We start from the raw sequence: 20,311 nt of genomic DNA on the forward strand, positions 1-20,311 counted from the left end.
TTTCCAGGTTGACTTTCCACTCTAACGCCCCTTGTTTAAGGTATCATAAAAATCAATTTAATTTATTAAAACGTAAGAAATAAAATAAAATAAAAAGTTTGTCAAATTGAGAATTAGACCAAATTATAGATTTTTTAAAATAAAAGATAAAATATTTTTATTTTAAAATAAAAAGATGAAAATTATAACAGCAAAATAAGAGATAAAAATTATATTGAATTTATATATATATATATATATATATATATATATATATATATATATATATATATATAATCCCAGTAATTTACTTTTTTGAATACAATAATTCATACGTATTATCTAACCAATTAAGATATACCCCCTCGCGGTTCGTTTATTATTACAACTTAATGATGATAAAAAAATTGATTAATTAATAATTAAATATATGTATATATATATATATATATATATATATATATATATATATATATATATATATATATATATTATAAAATAAAATGCACAGCATTGAAACTGATATGTGGTAAGTGATGAAAGCAATAAATATAAAATTAATAATAATAATAATAATACTTTAAAAATGATAAATATTAAATACACATTAAATTATAATATTAAATGCATAATAAATTTTCCTTTACGTCATTCACGTTGTTCCTTTATGTTATTGAATTTATCAATGATAGAATTTATATGAAACTTTTCATTAGAATTAAATAATCACTCGTCAGTTATAAATTCATCATTTATCATATTTTTAACCTATATTTCATAATTCTGATAGTTAAAAATATCTTACAATTACTCCTTCTGATCCTTCATTTAAATAGGAAAAAAGAATTAATAATCCTTTTAGAAGGTATTTTATAATTCCTATGAAATATTTTTTTACTAAAGTTCCTTATCAATTAAATACTCTAACTATTTATACTTTTTATTAATTTAATAATTTATAATACTTTTAGTCTTTAATATTTTTACATCACACATAACAAATTAATAATTATTAAAAGAGATAAAATTGGTATATTAAATTTTAAAAAAAAATTAAGAAAATCAACTTAATTAACTATTTTTATTGGTCTGCCTGCTTATATTCAAAGTGTTTATATCAAGAACCGGAAAGAGTTAATACCAAATCAATTAAGTATAAATAGATAAGTCAAATATTTTCTTGATAAAATTATATATCGTATTATGATGAATTCCAAGGGAAAAAATAAAGTAAAACTCAAACAATTATATATATATATATATATATATATATATATATATATATATATATATATATATATATATATATATATTAGTGGTCATTTTTGTTTGAAACTAAAAGGAGACCCAATGTTGATATACATGGAATTACTATGGCACTCTCCATAGTTCTTTACTTGTCTCAGTTTTAGAGCACTTCCAGCTTTTGTAGTATGTATATTTATTTTTGAACTTTATGTATGGTTCAAGTATTAAATTTCATATGTTCATAATAAACCGATTGATGGGTTGGTGTGCATCGAATACCTTGGGTCAACATGTACTCTATCTCATTAAAATTGAGGACATGGTTACGACCCATCATTAAATATTAGCAAATGTTAACTATTCCTTTAAAGATATTGGTAAAAGAATTTAAAATATAAATATTTTTTACTGATTGACAAAAAATTATCTTATTTATGATCTTTTTTATATTCTTCTATTATTTACATAATAAATATTTTTTTTTCAGTTTCTTAATCAATATTCTAAAAATACTTACCACTAACATACTTAAATATTTTCTATCTTCAAGATCATGATGTAATTAAGTAGTCTCTAATTTTCATTTGTCACAGTGAAGTGAAAAATGTTAAATCTCAGAGCATGGTTTTGAATATAAGAATGTTCTATCCATAAAAATAAAAATAAAACAATTACGTTACGTGCTTCATAAGGAAATTAAAATATTTCAGTTGATGTATTTTATGTATTGATACTATGATGATTACTGTATTTTATTTATTGATATAATGAATTAGCACACATGATAAAGGATTAATTTACATCTAGAAAATAAAAAGGAATAATTTACTCATTTCACTTCATTTTTCAAACAAGTCTTCATTATTTTTTCGTTATTTAATGTTTTACTCTAATTATTTGGTCTTTGCATGCTGTCTCGGTTATTTTGATATATTCTTCACAATAAGTAATTGATTTATATGGATATTTTTCTTTACTGTAAATATTAGTGATCGATCAGGAAAGAATTGTTCGATGTAAGCTAGTATCTTTTTCATTCTTTTTTCAATTTGCTTACAGAAGTCAGGTATAGGAATCAAATCTTTTATCCTTGTTTATTGTATATATTTCTCACATGATAACGGGTGAGTGCCGGGCCCGAAGCACAAATGTAACAAAGTTGAAAAAGAATTCATTCTTATTCATGAACCCCCATAAAATTAAAGAATAACCTGGATCTTTATCAATTCCTTACTTGTGAACTATGGAAAGATAAACTTCGTCTTTAAGTTTTATTCTTTCATTTGGCGATACATATTTAAATACTTCTTCTCTCATCTAACTTTGATTTTTCCTATCTCTCATCAACATTTTCATTCTTTAAAATTGCAACTCCACATTATTCCATTAATATTGTGATTCGCAGCAATGAGGCTGTATCTAAATTCTGGACCTTCTTGACATCATATCTGCACATATCTTGAGGTATGCATCTCAATTCAAATCTTCAGTTTAATTAGTTTAGATTTTGTTTAACTTCTACAATTCATATATGTTTTGCATCCATGTTAATAATGTAAGTTGTTGATCTTATGAAGTTATAACAATAAAAATTTTCTTTTGACGACTATATAACAACAAAGTCACACCGTTAAATATAGGCCAAATAATTTATTTGGTCTCCTATCTTTTTTTTTTAATCTAATACTTTATTTTTAAGATTTTTTACTTTAATTATTTATCTTAATTAAAAATTTTAAATTAGTCATTCCATTAGATAAACTTAACACAATTAATAATATAAAATTATTAAATGGTAACTAAAAATTATCACAAAATACAATTTTTCTTCTTCTTTCAAAACATCTCCTTTCTATAAACACAAGAACAAAAAACATCAAGAAGCTAAGATAATTCAAGAACCACAAATCAAGAAACCAAATAACAAATAACAAATCACAAATCCATCTCATGTTATGATGGTTCCAAAAAGGGAGAGGCTCTTGCAGGCGCCAACTCTGTGAGATCGGAGTCGATGGTGGTGGAGGATAGACATGACAATGGAGCGGGGCACAGACGGGTATTGTCTCCCCCAATCTCCGATCCTGACTTCCTAACATGTCCTCGTACCCGTATCCGATACCCGACGGATTAAAATTTATTTTCTCATCCCCGTACCCATTGGGTATTGGGTATCCCCGAGCCCGTCCCGTACCCGATTCAAATTAGAAAAATATTTTTTTTATAAAAAAATATTAAAATTTTGATTTTAGAAAATATAAATTGATTGTTAAACATTTATTTTTAACTACATATATGTCAATAAATTTATTATAATGCACGTGTCTACAAAAATCGTTAAAACTAAGTAAATATTCTAAAATAAAATTAAGAAGTAATAAAAATTCTAGGTCTTTTGATTAAATTATGCAAAAATTTTAAGTGGCCGGGAGGGTCCAGGTTCAGGATCGGGACAAATGTAATAATCCTATACCCGTACCCGACTTTTGGTTATCGAGAAAAATCCAAACCCAAACCCGATCAACTTGGATATTACCCGTCAATATCAGAACGGATTCAGATGGATATCCACAGATACAGGTTTTATTGCCCTGTCTAGTGGAGGAAGGTCGAGCATCTCACCATGAACTTATCGGCGTTAGTGATGATGAGAAGGAGATCGCAGGCGCGATGGTCCTTCCCATGTTGCTGGCTTGGTCCCAAAATGAAGGTTGTCTTTGTTCACCAAAACACATGTTTGACACTATTTCATAGGCATGGCTTCGTCGAAAAGTAAATATGCTGGAAAACTCATTCTTCCTCATGGGTTTGGGTCTTGGATTAAAATTTGGGGGAAAAGACTTGGAATGTTTGATTTGAGAAAAAAAAAGTATATAATGGTAGGTACACAACAGACAAAATGAAGAAAAGAGTGGATGAGTGGATGGTAATAGTGTTAACCTTAAAGATAAAAGCTTAAACTGAACATTTTAGAAGATAAAATACCTTCCTTTTTTTGAAAAAAGAAACTATTAAATTAAATGAAAAAATAAGATAAGGAAACAAATAAATTATTACCTTAAATATATTATCAACTATTATGTAATGGAGATACTTTGTGAAAATATATTTAATTTTAAATTTAAATGGTTAATGTCATTTTTCAATTACATTAAATTGTATTATTTATTTTCATGAGTATAGTATTATCTTTAAATTCAAATTAAATAATATTTTATGTTAAGTTTTAACAAATCCTATTATCTTTAAAATATTACTGATATCATTTTTTAAATAAAAAATATTATTGATATCACTATAGTATTATCTTTAAGTCTAAGAACACGATTATATGTGAGAATATGAGAACAACTAATAACAATCATTAGATCAAGATTCAAAATAGTATATGGTTGAAATTAAAATATTATAAAATTCAAATTAAATTCTAATATAACTATCAAATATCTAAAATATTTATGAAGCAAAAAACTAAATCTATAAAAGATCTCAATTATCAATTTTTAAAATATCTCAATTAACCCATCATGATCACTATGACCATCACTACTACCATTACAACCACCACCATGATTGTCATTGTTGTTGTCGTCGCCTTGATCATTTACACATGCCACCACCAATATGACCAGCATCACCTTACCGTCATGATTATTGTCATTGTCACTACCATGATTGCTGCAACAATTATCGCTGCCGTCATAACCATTTTTGCACATTGGCGATGATGGCGGTGACAACAACCATGACGATCAAGATGGTGGAGGTGGTGACAATCATAGTGGTTATGGTGGTGATGAATTGTAATCTTGAAGAAGAGTGATATGATAATTGAGATATTTTAATACATGATAATTGATATTTTTTATAGATTTGATTTTTGTTTGGTGAATATTTTAAAGATTTGATAATTATACAAGATTTTAATTTGAATCTTTAAGTATTTTAATCTCAATCACCTATTTTCTTAAAAGACAAGTAGCATATTTATATTACTTGTCTATATTTTTTGTACATACAGTAAACAAATATTAAAATAATAAATGTTAGGCTAAGTAATACATTTGGTTATTTATCTTATTGTTTTATATTCAGTTTTGTCTTTTATCCTTTTAAAAAATTAATTTAATCCTTTATCTTTTAAGTTTGGTCCAATTAGGTCCATCTATTAGGTTAGAATTAAAACTGTTAACAATTTTAATATAATGATGGTTAAAAACTATCACAAAATAATACTTATGCCCCTCAACATTTTTATGCACACAAAATTGAAAAAGTGGCACTTATTAGTCACCACAATAATATTTGAAATGCTACTACATTGAATACTCGGAGGGAGAACTTTGTTGTTGATAGTAGTTGTATGTGGCTCATAGCTAGAAATTCCTTCATTGGAGGGTACCTATGGTCTAGACAAAAAATTATGCTAAATTACAATTTTTGATTCTCTTTTAATTCTTGATCCGTAATTTTGATCCTCCTATTTTTTTTCCACTATTTTATTAACCACATTTTAGAAAACCTATAATTTAGGTTCAATCCTAAATTTTGTATATGTTCAATTTCTTTTATTTTGTTTCTATTCAACCCGCCTAGATCTAACTATTTATTTAATATACCATAAAAATTAATTTCATTAATTAAAACATAAAAGAGAAATAAACATTTTTAAAAACTAAGATTAAATCAAAATTATAAATTTTTAAAAAATGTGAGGACTAAAATTGTGGATCAAAACTTAAATGGGACCTCAAATTCCAATGTACCCTTCAAATTATAAAATTAAACCCCTTTGTGAAGAACTTTAAAATTTTCATGCTCAATTTCTGTAATATAATTTCTTTAATCTTAAAATTGATTAAGATTTTTGTAGATCAACGTATTTTGATCTAAATACCTAAATTTTGTATAAAAAAAATGGATATCTAGATCGAAAAAGTTGAATAAATAATGTTAAACATGTGCATCAGAAAATAAGTTTCTCTAACCTAGAAACTTGACCCAATTTGTTCTTTCGTTGTTCATTGGAATGATTTTTGTTTACTATATTTCTTGGAAGAGAGGCGGCCTGATTCCTCAATCAATTGCATAAAACATGGACTTAAAGCATAGAGTGAAACAAATTGGATTTCATAAAATCCACTATAGCAATTGTTTTCATCGGTCACTGAACTTGTTTTAGAATTGATTCTCACACATGATTCAACAAAATAATTTCTTTTTTCAACTATATTGATGGAAACACATACGATAACAAAACCCCCTTAATTAATTTTAAGATTCATGTGAGATCATTCCAGAGAGAAGTAAGTACAAAAATTTTAATCGTTTTCACAAAGGTATTTTCATTTTTTTAATTTTCAAATATTATTGTGACAACTAAATAATGTCACTTTTTGATCATGTGAAAATACTTCTAGACATGTGAGTATTGTTGTGTGATGATTTTAACCATGGTTATGTTAAAAATATTAATAACATTAAATTCTAAACAAATGAAAAAACTAAATGGAACCAATTTTAAAAGATAAAAGATGAAATAGATTTTAAAAAAAACAGATCAAACTGAATTTTAAAAATCCAAATGTGTAATTTAACCTAAATGTTATTATATAAATATTTTCACATACCATATGCTATTGTAGTTCTATGTTTATAGTGCTAATACTACTTTTTTGCCCATAGTTCGAGAAACTTATCCAATCTGCAACGTCAACTACTTTCACTTCCGTTTTTAAGTACAACATCCATCAAAGGTATGTAAGAGATATTATTACGTTATTCTTTCCTTAAATTGCATCACTACTCCCTAGTTTGCTTAACATAATATTAAGCTAAAATATGATGTACTCATTCATGATTAGGACTCTGCAATTACAAATGGGGGATATCGTTGTTTCCATCGTAGCAAAGTTAGCAGAATATACAGTGGGCCCAATTTTACACCATGCTCAATACTTGTGTTGTTTCAACAACATTGCTGGGAATCTTCCAAATGCCAAGGAAGAATTGGAATTAACCCGAAACAGTGTGAAGGAACGAGTTGAAGAAGCTATTATGAGGACGGAAATAATTGAACCAGCAGTTGAGAAGTGGCTGAAAGATGTTGAGAAAGTCTTAGAAGAAGTGCATATGCTTCAAGAAAGAATTTCGGAAGTAAGCAAGAGCTATTTCAGAAGGCAATTCCAATATTTTCTTACAAAAAAAATAGCAAGAAAAATTGAGAAAATGGCTCAACTCAACCACAACAGCAAGTTTGATCCATTTTCTAAGATTGCCGAACTTCCAGGAATGAAGTACTATTCATCCAAAGATTTTGTTCTTTTCAAATCAAGAGAATCGACTTATGAGAACCTTTTGGAAGCTTTAAAGGATAAAAGTGTTTCCATGATTGGACTAGTTGGACTAGGAGGCTCAGGAAAAACTACTTTGGCGAAAGAAGTTGGTAAGAAAGCTGAGGAGTTAAAACTTTTTGAGAAGGTTGTCATGGCAACAGTCTCTCAAACTCCAAATATTAGAAGCATCCAATTGCAAATTGTTGATAACTTGGGTTTGAAATTTGTGGAAGAATCAGAGGAAGGCAGAGCACAAAGACTATCAGAGAGATTAAGGACAGGCACAACTCTACTAATCTTGGATGATGTATGGGAAAACCTAGACTTTGAAGCTATAGGTATTCCATACAATGAAAATAATAAGGGGTGTGGAGTACTCTTAACCACTCGGAGTAGAGAAGTATGCATTTCCATGCAATGCCAAACAATAATTGAGCTCAATCTCTTAACTGGTGAGGAAGCTTGGGATTTGTTCAAATTGAATGCAAACATAACTGGTGAGTCCCCATATGTATTGAAAGGCGTTGCAACAAAAATTGTTGATGAATGTAAAGGATTGCCTATTGCAATTGTGACGGTGGGAAGCACATTAAAGGGCAAAACTTTTGAAGAGTGGGAGTCCGCACTGTCAAGACTAGAAGATTCCAAACCACTGGATATTCCAAAAGGCTTAAGAAGTCCTTATGCTTGTCTGCAATTAAGTTATGATAATTTGACAAATCAACTAGCCAAGTCCTTGTTCTTGTTGTGCTCTATATTTCCAGAGGATCATGAAATTGATTTGGAAGATTTATTTCGATTTGGAAAGGGAATGGGCCTAACTGGGACTTTTGGAACAATGGTGAAAGCAAGGAGGGAGATGCAGACAGCTGTTAGCATCCTCATTGATTCTTTTTTGTTGTTGCAGGCCAGTAAAAAAGAAAGAGTGAAAATGCATGACATGGTTCGTGATGTAGCCTTGTGGATAGCATCTGAAAGGGGTCAAGCAATTTTGGCAAGTACTGGAATGGATCCAAGAATGTTGATAGAGGATGAAACCATAAAAGATAAGAGGGCAATATCCTTATGGGATTTGAAAAATGGCCAGCTTCTTGATGATGATCAATTGAATTGTCCATCACTTGAAATTCTCTTGTTTCATTCTCCCAAGGTTGCCTTTGAAGTATCAAATGCTTGTTTTGAAAGGCTAAAAATGATTAAAATCCTGGCATTCTTGACATCTAGCTATAAGTGGGGATCCTGGTGGACAAAAATTCCATCATATCGCAACTTGTCACTGCCACAGTCAATCGAGTCATTAAAATATCTTCATACTCTATGCTTGAGAGGCTATCAATTAGGTGACATCTCCATTTTGGAAAGCCTAAAAGCACTTGAGATTCTTGACTTGCGTGGTTCTTCTTTCATAGAATTGCCTAATGGAATCGCGTCATTAAAGAAATTGAAGCTTCTGGATTTGTTCCATTGTTTCCTTCAGACAAAAAATGCTTACGAGGTTATAGGAAGATGTTTGCAGCTGAATGAATTGTATTTGTATATAAATTCATATGCATATGAGGAATCTCCGCATAATATCTCTTTCTCAAGATTAGAGAGGTATGTTTTAATTTATAAAATGTACCCCTGGCACCTGCCGACTGACATGTTGGAAGAACATAGACCAACTAGAGCTTTATGCATAGATGGTTTTAATGCCTCAGTTCAAAGTTTTATATCATTACCAATTAAGGATTTCTTTCAAAAAGCAGAGTACCTTGAATTGAGGTACCTTAAGGGAGGTTACAAAAATGTAATCCCATCCATGGATCCACAAGGCATGAATCACTTGATTTTCCTAAAGTTAGAATATTGTCCAGAGATAGAATGCCTCTTTGATAGTACCAATGTTGATCCGCTGCAAACTGAAGATGCGTTCTTCAGCCTAGTCATTTTAAGGTTGTCTCAATTGGATAACCTTGAAGAAGTGTTTCATGACCCCTCTTCCAGATGCTCTCTCAAAAGTTTAGAAATTCTAAACATAGACTATTGCAGACAATTGTACAATATTTCCTTTCCCAAGAACTCAAAGCTATGCCATCTCAAGGTCTTGAGAATATATAATTGCCCGATGCTAACTTTTATCTTCAAGCCATCCATTGTCCAAACTCTAGAGCTGCTAGAAGAAGTGAGAATATCTGAATGCTATGAATTGAAGCACATAATAGAAGAAGTGGAAGAAGGGAGTGTTGATTATGTTAGCAGCCAAAGTCATACCTCTTTGATGCTCCCAAAATTAGGGACACTTACTATTCGTCGATGTCAGGGGTTGGAATATATATTCCCTATGTGTTGTGCTCATGGGCTAGCAAGTTTGGAAGAACTGGACATTGAAGAATGTAATGAGTTGAAGTATGTATTTGGCAATGAAAAGGAACATGATCTTAGAGTGTACCAGCACCAGAGTCACCGTCAAACTAAAGTTGACATCAATTTGCTCTATTTGGGTGAGCTCCATTTAAAGTCATTACCGAATCTGGTTGAAATTTGGCCTAAATATTGTCATCCACGTTTACCAAATTTGGAAAAGTTAATCTGCCAAAATTGTCCAAGATTGTCAAATTTTTTTCTGCATATGGCGGTGATTGATTCAAATCTGCAGCCAGACACAACTCCAATGGTAATATATTATTTAATTTGAATATGAAGGTTTCTATAATAGCACATAAATAAATGAGTTTGGTTAATTAAAAAAATAGTTATTGTTTGTTAATTCATTAATGCATTTTGAGGGGTTTAGCTGAACCGTGACTTATGGACATTTATTAACCTTTCATGGCTAGAACACAAATTTTTTAATTTTAATTTTAGTATAAACTACTTGATCTATTCCAGCTTTAATATTTTTTTTAATCATTTTAAGATTATTTTTTTTTCATATTTCGTAATGAAAGAAGTGGGCAATAAACTAGAGATATGAGCTATGGTCGTTCTCTTGTTGGAGTTTAAACTGAGATATCAACGCTATAATCCATGCTTCAACTTTTATTTAAACTGAGTTACAGCTAGCTGTGGATCTCATAACAGCTGGAATTTCTCCCTTTCATACGTATGCTCCCTTAATGAAAGATATTGTAAATTATAAATAGATTGATAAAATAATAGATAACTTAGGTCTTTATTAAATATAGTAATATAATTGAACATGCATGTGTATTGTGAAGGATAGGTATATAATTTTTTATTAGAAGTGTTTGAATTTTATTTAACAATATTACCTACTTATTCCTGTAAACGAACACTTATTGACTCAATTTGTACCTCACAACTAGCGCTTTTTATTTTAAGAAAAATTACTACACACAGTTAGTACATTTTACAATTGTTTTTAAAAATTCTGATAGCTACTTTCGTTTTAAACAAGTTGTGCCCTTATACTAAAAAGGTGCTCTTTTTACTGGTGTGTTCTATCTTTGGTTTAATTTGGAAATTCCAACAAATTGAATTATCAAATGTAGTAGACTAACAATGAAATGTCTTAATTTGTATATAGGAGAAGGATATACTATGGTTGGTTGCCACCATGTTCCACCAATTGAACGATCAAACGATTGCCCCCGAACTTAAAGATGTCCTCAAACTTAAATACCTTAATTTGAATGATATTGTTGGAGTAAAAGGTCTTTTCAAATTCCAAATCAGCGAACCTGGAAGCATTAGAGAATTAGTTCCATTGAACATGGGTCTAGTTGATCTCACCTTATTTGATCTACCTGAGCTCAAGTTCATATGGAAGGGCCCCACAAATTTTCTAAGCCTCCAGATGCTTGACATGATTTATGTGAATGGATGTCCAAAATTGAAAACCATCTTCTCCCCTACCATTGTTAGAAGCTTACCAATGCTGAAAACATTGAGAATAAGTAATTGTGAGGAATTAGAGCACATATTTGATTCAGGTGATTCAGAAGAATTCAAATGCCTATATACTTGTTCCCAACAAGTGTGCTTCCCAAATTTGGAGTGGATTGAAGTTGAAAACTGCAACAAGTTGAAATGTCTTTTTTATAATTTTGTGGCTGGTCATTTCCCCAGTCTGGCTGATTTGGATATAGCAGACTGCTCTCAATTAGAGAAGATTTTTGCTTTTGAACATGAAGCTGGTGATGATGGTCAAGAAGGAACTGCTAAGGATGGAGAACAAGTACTGTTGCGCAACCTAACACATATAAATTTCACAAGTTTGCCAAATTTCAAAGAGATTCACCATGGATTTAAGTTAACAAATAATTTTGAACAGACTATAACAGATTGTCCTAAATATGCTCCAAGTTTATATCTATACCCAGGTAAAACTCTCATGTCCTTTTTCCAGGCACAATTTTTATGCCTTGGATCACATTGTTAAGTTAAATATTATTTTATCATGAAGTTTTATGTTAAACTTTGCTCGATGAGAAAGTCCTCTCATAAGGCTTTAAGAATAGAAATAGTTGCTCTAATTTTATACTCTTGCTTTTATCATTCTGCAACATATGTAATTGCATTCATATATACTAGAGGAAGTTCTTTCTAGATACAACTAATGGTGGACTTGTTCTTAATTTGTTAACACATTTAAAAAGAAGAAGAAATGGAATGGAGTGGAGAATGCAGCTCTGATTAGACAATGGTATTACGTACTGTCAAAAGTGCTTGAAGTTGTCGCCCAACTGATTTACATACGTAGGAAGAGGTTATCAGGTACGTAACATTTTTCTTTTCATTTAATTATGTTTTAATTCCTGATAAATATATAATTTTAAAATTTTTCTTTTAATAAATTTTTACTATACATTGAATTCTTAATAAATTAATAATTTTATTTTTATCCTTCACATTTTTATTATTTGATTTTAGTCTCAATTAATATAAATGATTTTTTTTCAAGGAAAAAAAAGTTAAGAATAAAAATAAAAATATTATTTTATTAGAAACTCAATACAAAATAAAAAATTATTAAAAAATAAATGCAGAAATTATATATTTGTTAAGAAACAAACATATTTAAGTCTTTTCTTTATAATTCTTTAGCAATACACAACAGGATTATGTCGATAATATTTCAGTCTATTAAAATAAGTATTGTAGAAAGAGATATATAATACTAGTCATAGTCCCATTTGAAATTGATATAAGTCATTTTTTAAATTGAAGAAAATTACCATTATCATGGTCACTGTGACTTTTTTTAAGTCTAATAATAAAAATGTGTTGCTATAAGCAAAAGTTAGTTTGATAAATTTTTTTAAAATATTATTGGGAAGATTCGAGCATGGGACCTCTTCCCACTTCCTTCTTCATCTACCCTTAAGTTTCCCTTTCCCAGTCACGGGTCCCTTCTAATAATAAAAATGTTAGAAAATGTAAGCTTTGTATGGTACACCATAATAATTCTCAAACTATTTTTTCACTTAACTCATGCACACATGAAAGCAGAATGGGAGGGTTAATAACTCAATTCTTTTTCACTTATTTATACAAATCATCCTACAACCCATGGCCTCTTATAGTCATGAACATGTAATATAATAATATTATTAAACTAATACTTTTTTATCAAGAAATATTCGACAGTGGCTGCATACAAGAGACGTTTGTGGCCAACTTGTGCTTCTTAATTTGCAAATATGCTTTGTCAAGCATTGCAACATCTTTTCTTTCTGATAAAAAACTATTTTAGAACTTTTGTTCCCTAAGCAGTTTGTCTCCTTGATTGTAATTGTGTGCATTAATTCTTATATTTTGCGAATTATTCTACAAACTAAGTCTCTTATTTCAAAATTTCATCTGATAATTAACAAAAATGTATCAAAGGTGCGACACGTAATTGATTTGTAAGCACAAAACAGAGATTTCAGGTCATGCATGCATCTGATGAGTTAATTTAGTGACTTCAAATGTGCAACTTACTCCCTGTCTTGTTGATGCTAGGACTTCTTGATCCAGAAAACAACTTCAATTTGTCTTTCGTTTCATGCTCTTGAAAGCTCAAGGATTGTTCAAGTTTGTTGCCATGTACATATCAAGTTGTGTGTTAATTAATGTAAACCAGTTACTTTCACGTGAGTGTTGTGTTAAGATTTAAGGTTAAGCTTGAATTATTTGCTTTATTCATTGTAAAAATATTTCTAGCAGCGTTGTTATAAACTCTGAACTTGCTTTTGGTACTTGAAACAGTAAAACCATAATGTAAATTTAATCAATTTGTAGCATTTACAGATGAAAGTACCAATATTACACTTTAACAATGCATTGTTTGCGACTTAAAGATCAACCTGAAAGTTTGATTGTTAAGATATTTATGTTATGAAACCATATAGGTCTTTATGAAAAGCAAGTCACCTTGGCAAACAATCTATTAGCGGCTTTCCAACTTGTGATTTAGCCAATTTTTTTGAAATCCTTTAAATCCTCCCAAATCCTGAGAGCCTAATGTGGAACCAAGTAAATTGAGCAGTACGTTGTCAGAGTCCAAAACAGAACAGAACACCTTATGTACCAACATGGGTAGAAAAAGTTAGGCATTTTAATTTGAACAACATGACAGTCTTTACACAAAAATATATGCCACTTACAAATGATAAGATCGCATAAAGAAAGGAAAAAAATGGTGATTAATATTATATAATATGTAACAAAATGCTGATTACATCCCACCTCTTCTTGTTTAATTTCTTCAGGTTCATGTTTTCTAAAAACTTTTGTATCAGACAAGTTAAGCACTAGATAATGCAACATTGAAAGCACTATAGACATCACAAAGGATAAAATTATACTATATAATTTTAATAATTATTATATCATCATAACTTTTAATTGAATAATGTATTGTTAAAATTATTGTTAGATTTAAAGTCTCTTTCTGATAAATCATATATAATAAGTTTTAAATTAATAAAAAATCATTTACTACTTTATTTATATAAATTAAAATTAATATAATATAAATATTTCAAAATATGAATCATTGGTTATTTTCTTGTTGTTCAATTTAACAAAAAGGATCCTGGTATGTGTGTGCGCATGTCTTCAATTTAATATAAACAATCTTGGTGTGTGTCTGTGTGCATATGAGTGTGTGCATGTGTGCGTGAGTGTGTGTGCATAATTAATAATACACATTATTATTGGCTGGTTACATTGTTTATGCAAAAGTAAGCGCGAATGGGCTTAGATTTGAATTTTTCCTCGGTTGAGTTGTATCTGAAATGAGATACACAAAAGTCAAGTTTATTTAATTTGGAGTCTATGAGGCATTTTCTCCGAGAAATAATCATCAGAATGAAGAATAAGGAAGTAGAGTTCATGAATGCAAATATTTATGTATAAGCCGTTTTTATAGTGGTCGAGAAAATAAGGTTAAACATTTTCACATAATTTGTAGGGTGTTTACATAAGTAATCTTGAACACCTTATTGAAATAAAGTGTTTAAGTTACAATATCAATTTAACTAAACTGTAAATAAATTCTTCCAAACGTTTGAAAGGAAAAAAAAAAAAAGTGGGAAAAATGAGTACTAATTAACTTTCCTCACTGTCGTACGTGGTTAGGTAAAAAGAGGAAAAATGTCTCCAAAGAAAAGCAAACAAGGAAGCTGCTAATTTTGCCCCTCATCGTTATTCCTTAGTGATCAAATTAAGGACACTTTGCTTGACTACATTTTGTTAGGGAATTCTTGCTCTGGAGGAGGTTGAATTGATATATTTTAGAGCAACAAAACCTTATTGAGATCAAAACTAAGAAAAATGTTGTTATTTTCAGCGCGTAAGATGAGAATATGGTATCAAACATCAAGCACAAAAGATCAAAATGAGAGTTAATTTGATTGTTAAGCTATTAATACTATGAAATGGAAAGTTCATTTTAAATATCAATACAAATGAAGGATATCTTGACACATCAGCCGTAGGCTCTTGCATTTTATAGAACTCAGCTAGCCTTGATGGAGGAGAATATCAAGGGATTTTCTCCCTCAATTATGTGACGCAAGTCACTTCAGCAAACATTCTTAGATGCTTTCCTAAAGAAGCCAATTCAAGAAAAATGAAGCCTCTCCAACTTGTTCATACTTGGCATTGAAGAGAGGAAGGGAATTAAACTTCCATTATTGATTGCAAGATACTATTTTAACTTGCCATGGAATTAGTGTGAATATATAAGTGACCCACTAGGACTAATTACTTATAGGGCACATATGCATGCAGTTACAAGGTCGCTATTCCTGATTGAGGTAACAAACTAACTAAGGCCCCTTACTTATCTATATTGAAGTACCTGTTTCCCAGTAGGACAAACTAATAAATTCAAATGTTGTTCAAATTAATAGCATATGAAAAGATACTATATATTAGAGAAATAGCTCTGTTTATTAATGACCAAATATCTTTGTTTAGTCAAACAAATTTATAAATTTATCAAATAACGTATAACTAATTAAAATGATTGGCCAAACACAATCTTAAATCTTCTTAATTAAGAAGTGGGCCTAAGTCCTTTTTTTTTCAATAGATAAAAAGGGTGAAACAGAAGCAAATTCATTCTGCCTTGAGCTTGATAGTCGTTATTTAAGAGTCACTCTCTATCAAAATATTCTTGAAGTCCCTGGGAAGTCTTGTTTTTCTTTTCGTCGGCAAAAAGCAATATATATTAATTAAAGGGCACCAGAGATGCCAAAATCAGAACTTAAAAAGTTTAGGCAAGTATACCCCATACCACACACTTCTCTCTCATGTCTGACCAGTTTTTGTTTGTGTAAATCTTGTCAAGATGTATTTTTTTTCCTTGAGAACATCTCGGACTCATTTATATGATACTTTATTTTTTTACTTTTGTCCAATGTGAAACTTTATCTCATATTTATAATCCAACAAATACCGGTATTAATTTTAACCCAAAAATCTGAGGGAAAATACATACTAACCAAAACACCAAGTTCACAAAAACTAACTAAATCCATCCCATATTCCTTACAGCCCCACAACATTTAATTAAACGACAACAATAACACTGACATTTTTGTTATTTAACGTTTTACTCTAATTATCTGATCCTTGCATTTGGTCTTATTGGTTATTCTGATATATTCTTCACAATAATTAATTGATTTATATGGAGACTTTTTTTACTGTAAATATTAGAGGTCGACCAGGAAAGAATTGTTCGATGTATATAAGCTAGTATTTTTTTTTTTTCAATTTGCTTACCATAAAATTTCATCTGATTTATTAATATATATGAAGTCATGTATAGGAATCAAACCTTTTGTCCTCGTTTCTTTACTTGTATCTATTTTTTTGTGCAAAGCACAAACATAACAAAGTTTAAAAAGTATTTATTCCTATTCATGAACCCCCAAAAAAATAAGGAATAACCTGCATCTTTATTAATTCCTTACTTTGCTAACTATGGAAGGATGAACTTCCAAGTTTTATTCTTTCATTTAACAACAATACATATTTTTATACTTCTTCACTCATCAATCTTTGATTTTTCCTATCTCGCATCAACATTTTCATTCTTTAAAATTGCAACTCCAACTCATTCAATTAATATTGTGATTCGCAGCAATAAAGGCTGTTTCTAAATTCTTTACCTTCTCGCCATCATATCTGCACATATCTTAAGGTACGCATCCCAATTCAAATCTTCAATTTAGTTTAGATTTTGTTTAACTTCGACAATTCATATTTTACGTCCATTTTAATAATATAAGTTGCTGATCTTTTGAAGTTATAAATAGAGTTGCACCTTTAATATATTAACAGCATATTTGAATGGTGAAAAGTATATTAAATATTTTATAATAAATACTATCTTCGTTTTTTCCCCCAAAAAAATACTAATAATCACATAATATTAATGTATAGAGTTGCATTTGTATATTTGCCATGTCAATTACAATTTGTGGAAAGGCCTAATAATCTGCTACATGTCATGTTTTTTTTCTAAGACTGGCATTTTTTTAAGTTTAATTTGACATGTTCATCCCACTTAAAAGTTTATTTTATTTAAAAAAAATTAGATAGATTAATATTACCCTAAATAGGTTAATCCATTAATGAGTCAAAATGCAAAACTCTATGTACAAGAAGATATAAAACTATGAAAATTGAAATCACTATTACTTATAAAGGCATGAAATTGGTAGAAAAAGGTAAGTTAAACTTTATAATAGTTAAATCTAATAACTTGTTTATTATATGATATTAGTTCATTTCCTTTACTTTTCCTATTTTATTTGATGCAATGCTTTTTTATTTTTTACTAAAGATCTTTTTGATTCCTTTGTGCTTTAATTTTAAATAATCTCCTTGGTCCTTTATGTTTTAAAATTTTTGTTTTTATCCTTTATATTTTAAAAATAAATCAATTTCGTCCTTTCATACTAACATGGTTAAGATTTTATGTTTTAAAATAATTAAGTTAAACATTGTGATAATGGATATTTATCTGTTACTACAATCATTTTATTTATAAAGAATCTCCTCCCTTGCGGAACAACAAAGCTTGAAACACCAATAGCGAGTAAGATGCTCCAGAATCTTTTTCCGTTTTTGTATTTCACCAACAAATCTGGATTCAACGAGAAAATTTAAGCACAACCCAGAAACCAAACAAGTGAAGAACCTTAAAAAAACCAAACAGATATCGGCAAATGGAGCTACCAGCCAGCAGCAAAGGTTATCGTCGAATCTAAACCAAAGCCTGAAAAAAAAAGTGCAAAATGTAGTTGGGAATCAGCACAAGCAGTGATTCCCTCTACAACACGTTCTCCACCATGAAATCTAAGGTTGGCTTGTCTTGGAATAACACTCTGTTGCTCGTTGACCAAGACTCATGGTGGCCTCCACGTGAACATGCAGTGACTTTGGTTTTCATCGATCTTCTTCTCCCTCTCCCTCTTCTCGATCCACCTACTTCCCCCGTGTCACTCAGCACCGCTGCCTCTCTCCATAGTGGCAGCCATCACTGCCAACAGCCTGGCCGCACCACCTCACCCCATTCATCTTCTTTGACTCGTCGTCTTCTTCCTTCTCCTCACTCATCTGTTTTCGACCACCACAGTAGGTCAAACCCACAAATTAAATTAAGTTTTAATTGTACTAAATATCATCATGAGTATTATATAATCTTTGAATTCAAATTAAATTCTATTTTATCATAATTTCTAACAAATCCTATTATCTTTAAGTTTAAATCTTATTTAATATTTATTTTTATAATAATTTGAATCATCGGAAGAATTAATAAAACATATTAATTTATATAATTAAGTAATTAAGTAATTAATATATAATTTATTTGACATTTGAAAGGGTTAATAGCTTGATTGCCTTTGAAAATGGAGGCAAGTAATTACAATAAACAAACATGAATATAAAAAATGTTAGGCTAATTAAAACATATTTGTTTTTTATTATCTTATTTTTTTTACATTTAATTTGATTTTTTATCTTTTAAAAATTTAATTCTTTATATTTTAATTTTAATTTTCAATTTAGTCAGTCTATCAGTTTAGAATTAACGTTGTTAATAATTTTCACATAATGACAATTAAAAAAAAAACACAAAACAATACTTATGTGTTTGGACATGTCTATGCACACATAATCAACAGAGGTACAGTTTTTAGTCACCAGAATAATATTTAAAATGCAACTTAAATATTAGGAGAAATAGTTTTGTTCCTTATGATGATTTTACTTGGCGTGAACAGAATTATTTTTAAAGAAAAATACATATGATCTAAACCAAATATTATGTTAAAATGCTATTTTGATTCTCTTTTAATTCTTGATATGTGATTTTTGTTCCCTTTTTTTTGTTGCAATTTTACTAACTGCATTCTTAAAAAAAAAATTTGCGTGATTTTTTTTACTTTATTTCAATTATATTCTAGTTCTAACATATTTATTTAATATACCATAAAAATAATTTAATTAATTAAAACATAGAAATAGAATTTTTGTAAAAATTGAAATTTAACCTAAATTGTGGATTTTTAAAAAATGGACTAAAATTACTAGAATAAAAATCAGGACAAAATTTCAAATCAAAACTTAAAAGGGGACTACAAATCAAAATTCACCCTCAGAGTATAAAATTAGAACTCCCTTTGTGAAGAACTTCAAAATTTCGCGCACAATTTCTCTAATACGATTCCATGAATCTTAAAATTGATTAAGGTTTTGTAGATCAATGCATTCCAATCTAAATGCCTAAATTTTTAAAATAAATGAATGTCTAGATTGAAAGAAGTGAGTAGATCATGTTAAACCTATGCATCAAAAAATGAGCTTTCCCAATCTAGAAACTTGACCTAATTTAGTTTTTTTCATTATTGATCGAAATGAAACAATTTTTTAACATCTTGCTTGGAAGAGTGAAGCCACCTAACTTCATAGTTGTGAAATCTGTTTCATCTCAGACGGTCGGATTGTTTCAACCAGGGTCCGGTGGTTTAACCAAACCAATTCTACTATTGGATCGATCACGCAACTAAACCGAGATGATCTGACCAAACTCGACCGATTAGGTACCAGATTCCAATTGGACCGGTCCGACTTGACCGATTTTACAAAAAAAAAAATGGAGCCCCTCTACGATCAAATTTTAATGTATCACTATTATCAATTATTATTTTAAATTTGGAGTATAGATAAAAAATTTTACTCAAATAATGTTAGTTATATACTTATGAATGATAGATACATATATAATTTTAAATTTT

At 29.5% G+C, this 20,311-nt stretch overlaps 1 protein-coding gene across 2 annotated transcripts; it reads left to right on the forward strand.

The window, feature by feature from the left end:
* Positions 1-2,566: 2,566 nt before the first annotated feature.
* On the forward strand, positions 2,567-13,798 carry LOC102662074 (probable disease resistance protein At4g27220). 2 transcript variants are annotated; one of them, XM_006596405.4, is made up of 6 exons: positions 2,567-2,691; positions 6,913-6,983; positions 7,092-10,218; positions 11,092-11,887; positions 12,164-12,281; positions 13,512-13,798. In XM_006596405.4, exons 3-5 carry the CDS (start codon positions 7,108-7,110, stop codon positions 12,202-12,204), a joined length of 3,948 nt encoding a protein of 1,315 aa, XP_006596468.1. In that variant the 5' UTR covers positions 2,567-2,691; positions 6,913-6,983; positions 7,092-7,107; the 3' UTR covers positions 12,205-12,281; positions 13,512-13,798. The 2 variants fall into 2 exon arrangements, with proteins under 2 accessions (XP_006596468.1, XP_040864785.1); XM_041008851.1 differs by having other exon boundaries at positions 12,167-12,281.
* The last annotated feature ends 6,513 nt before the right edge of the window (positions 13,799-20,311 follow it).

This window comes from Glycine max, chromosome 14 (assembly GCF_000004515.6).
Source record: "Glycine max cultivar Williams 82 chromosome 14, Glycine_max_v4.0, whole genome shotgun sequence".
Lineage (NCBI taxonomy): Eukaryota > Viridiplantae > Streptophyta > Magnoliopsida > Fabales > Fabaceae > Glycine > Glycine max.

What these genes read in the sequence shown, in the direction of transcription:
- LOC102662074 (XM_006596405.4), top strand. Translation starts at nt 7,108, where the DNA reads ATGGGGGATATCGTTGTTTCCATCGTAGCAAAGTTAGCAGAATATACA. An exon ending in AGCCAGACACAACTCCAATG is followed by an intron (nt 10,219 to 11,091) that starts GTAATATATTAT and finishes ATTTGTATATAG; the next exon opens with GAGAAGGATATACTATGGTT. An exon ending in AAGTTTATATCTATACCCAG is followed by an intron (nt 11,888 to 12,163) that starts GTAAAACTCTCA and finishes ACATTTAAAAAG; the next exon opens with AAGAAGAAATGGAATGGAGT.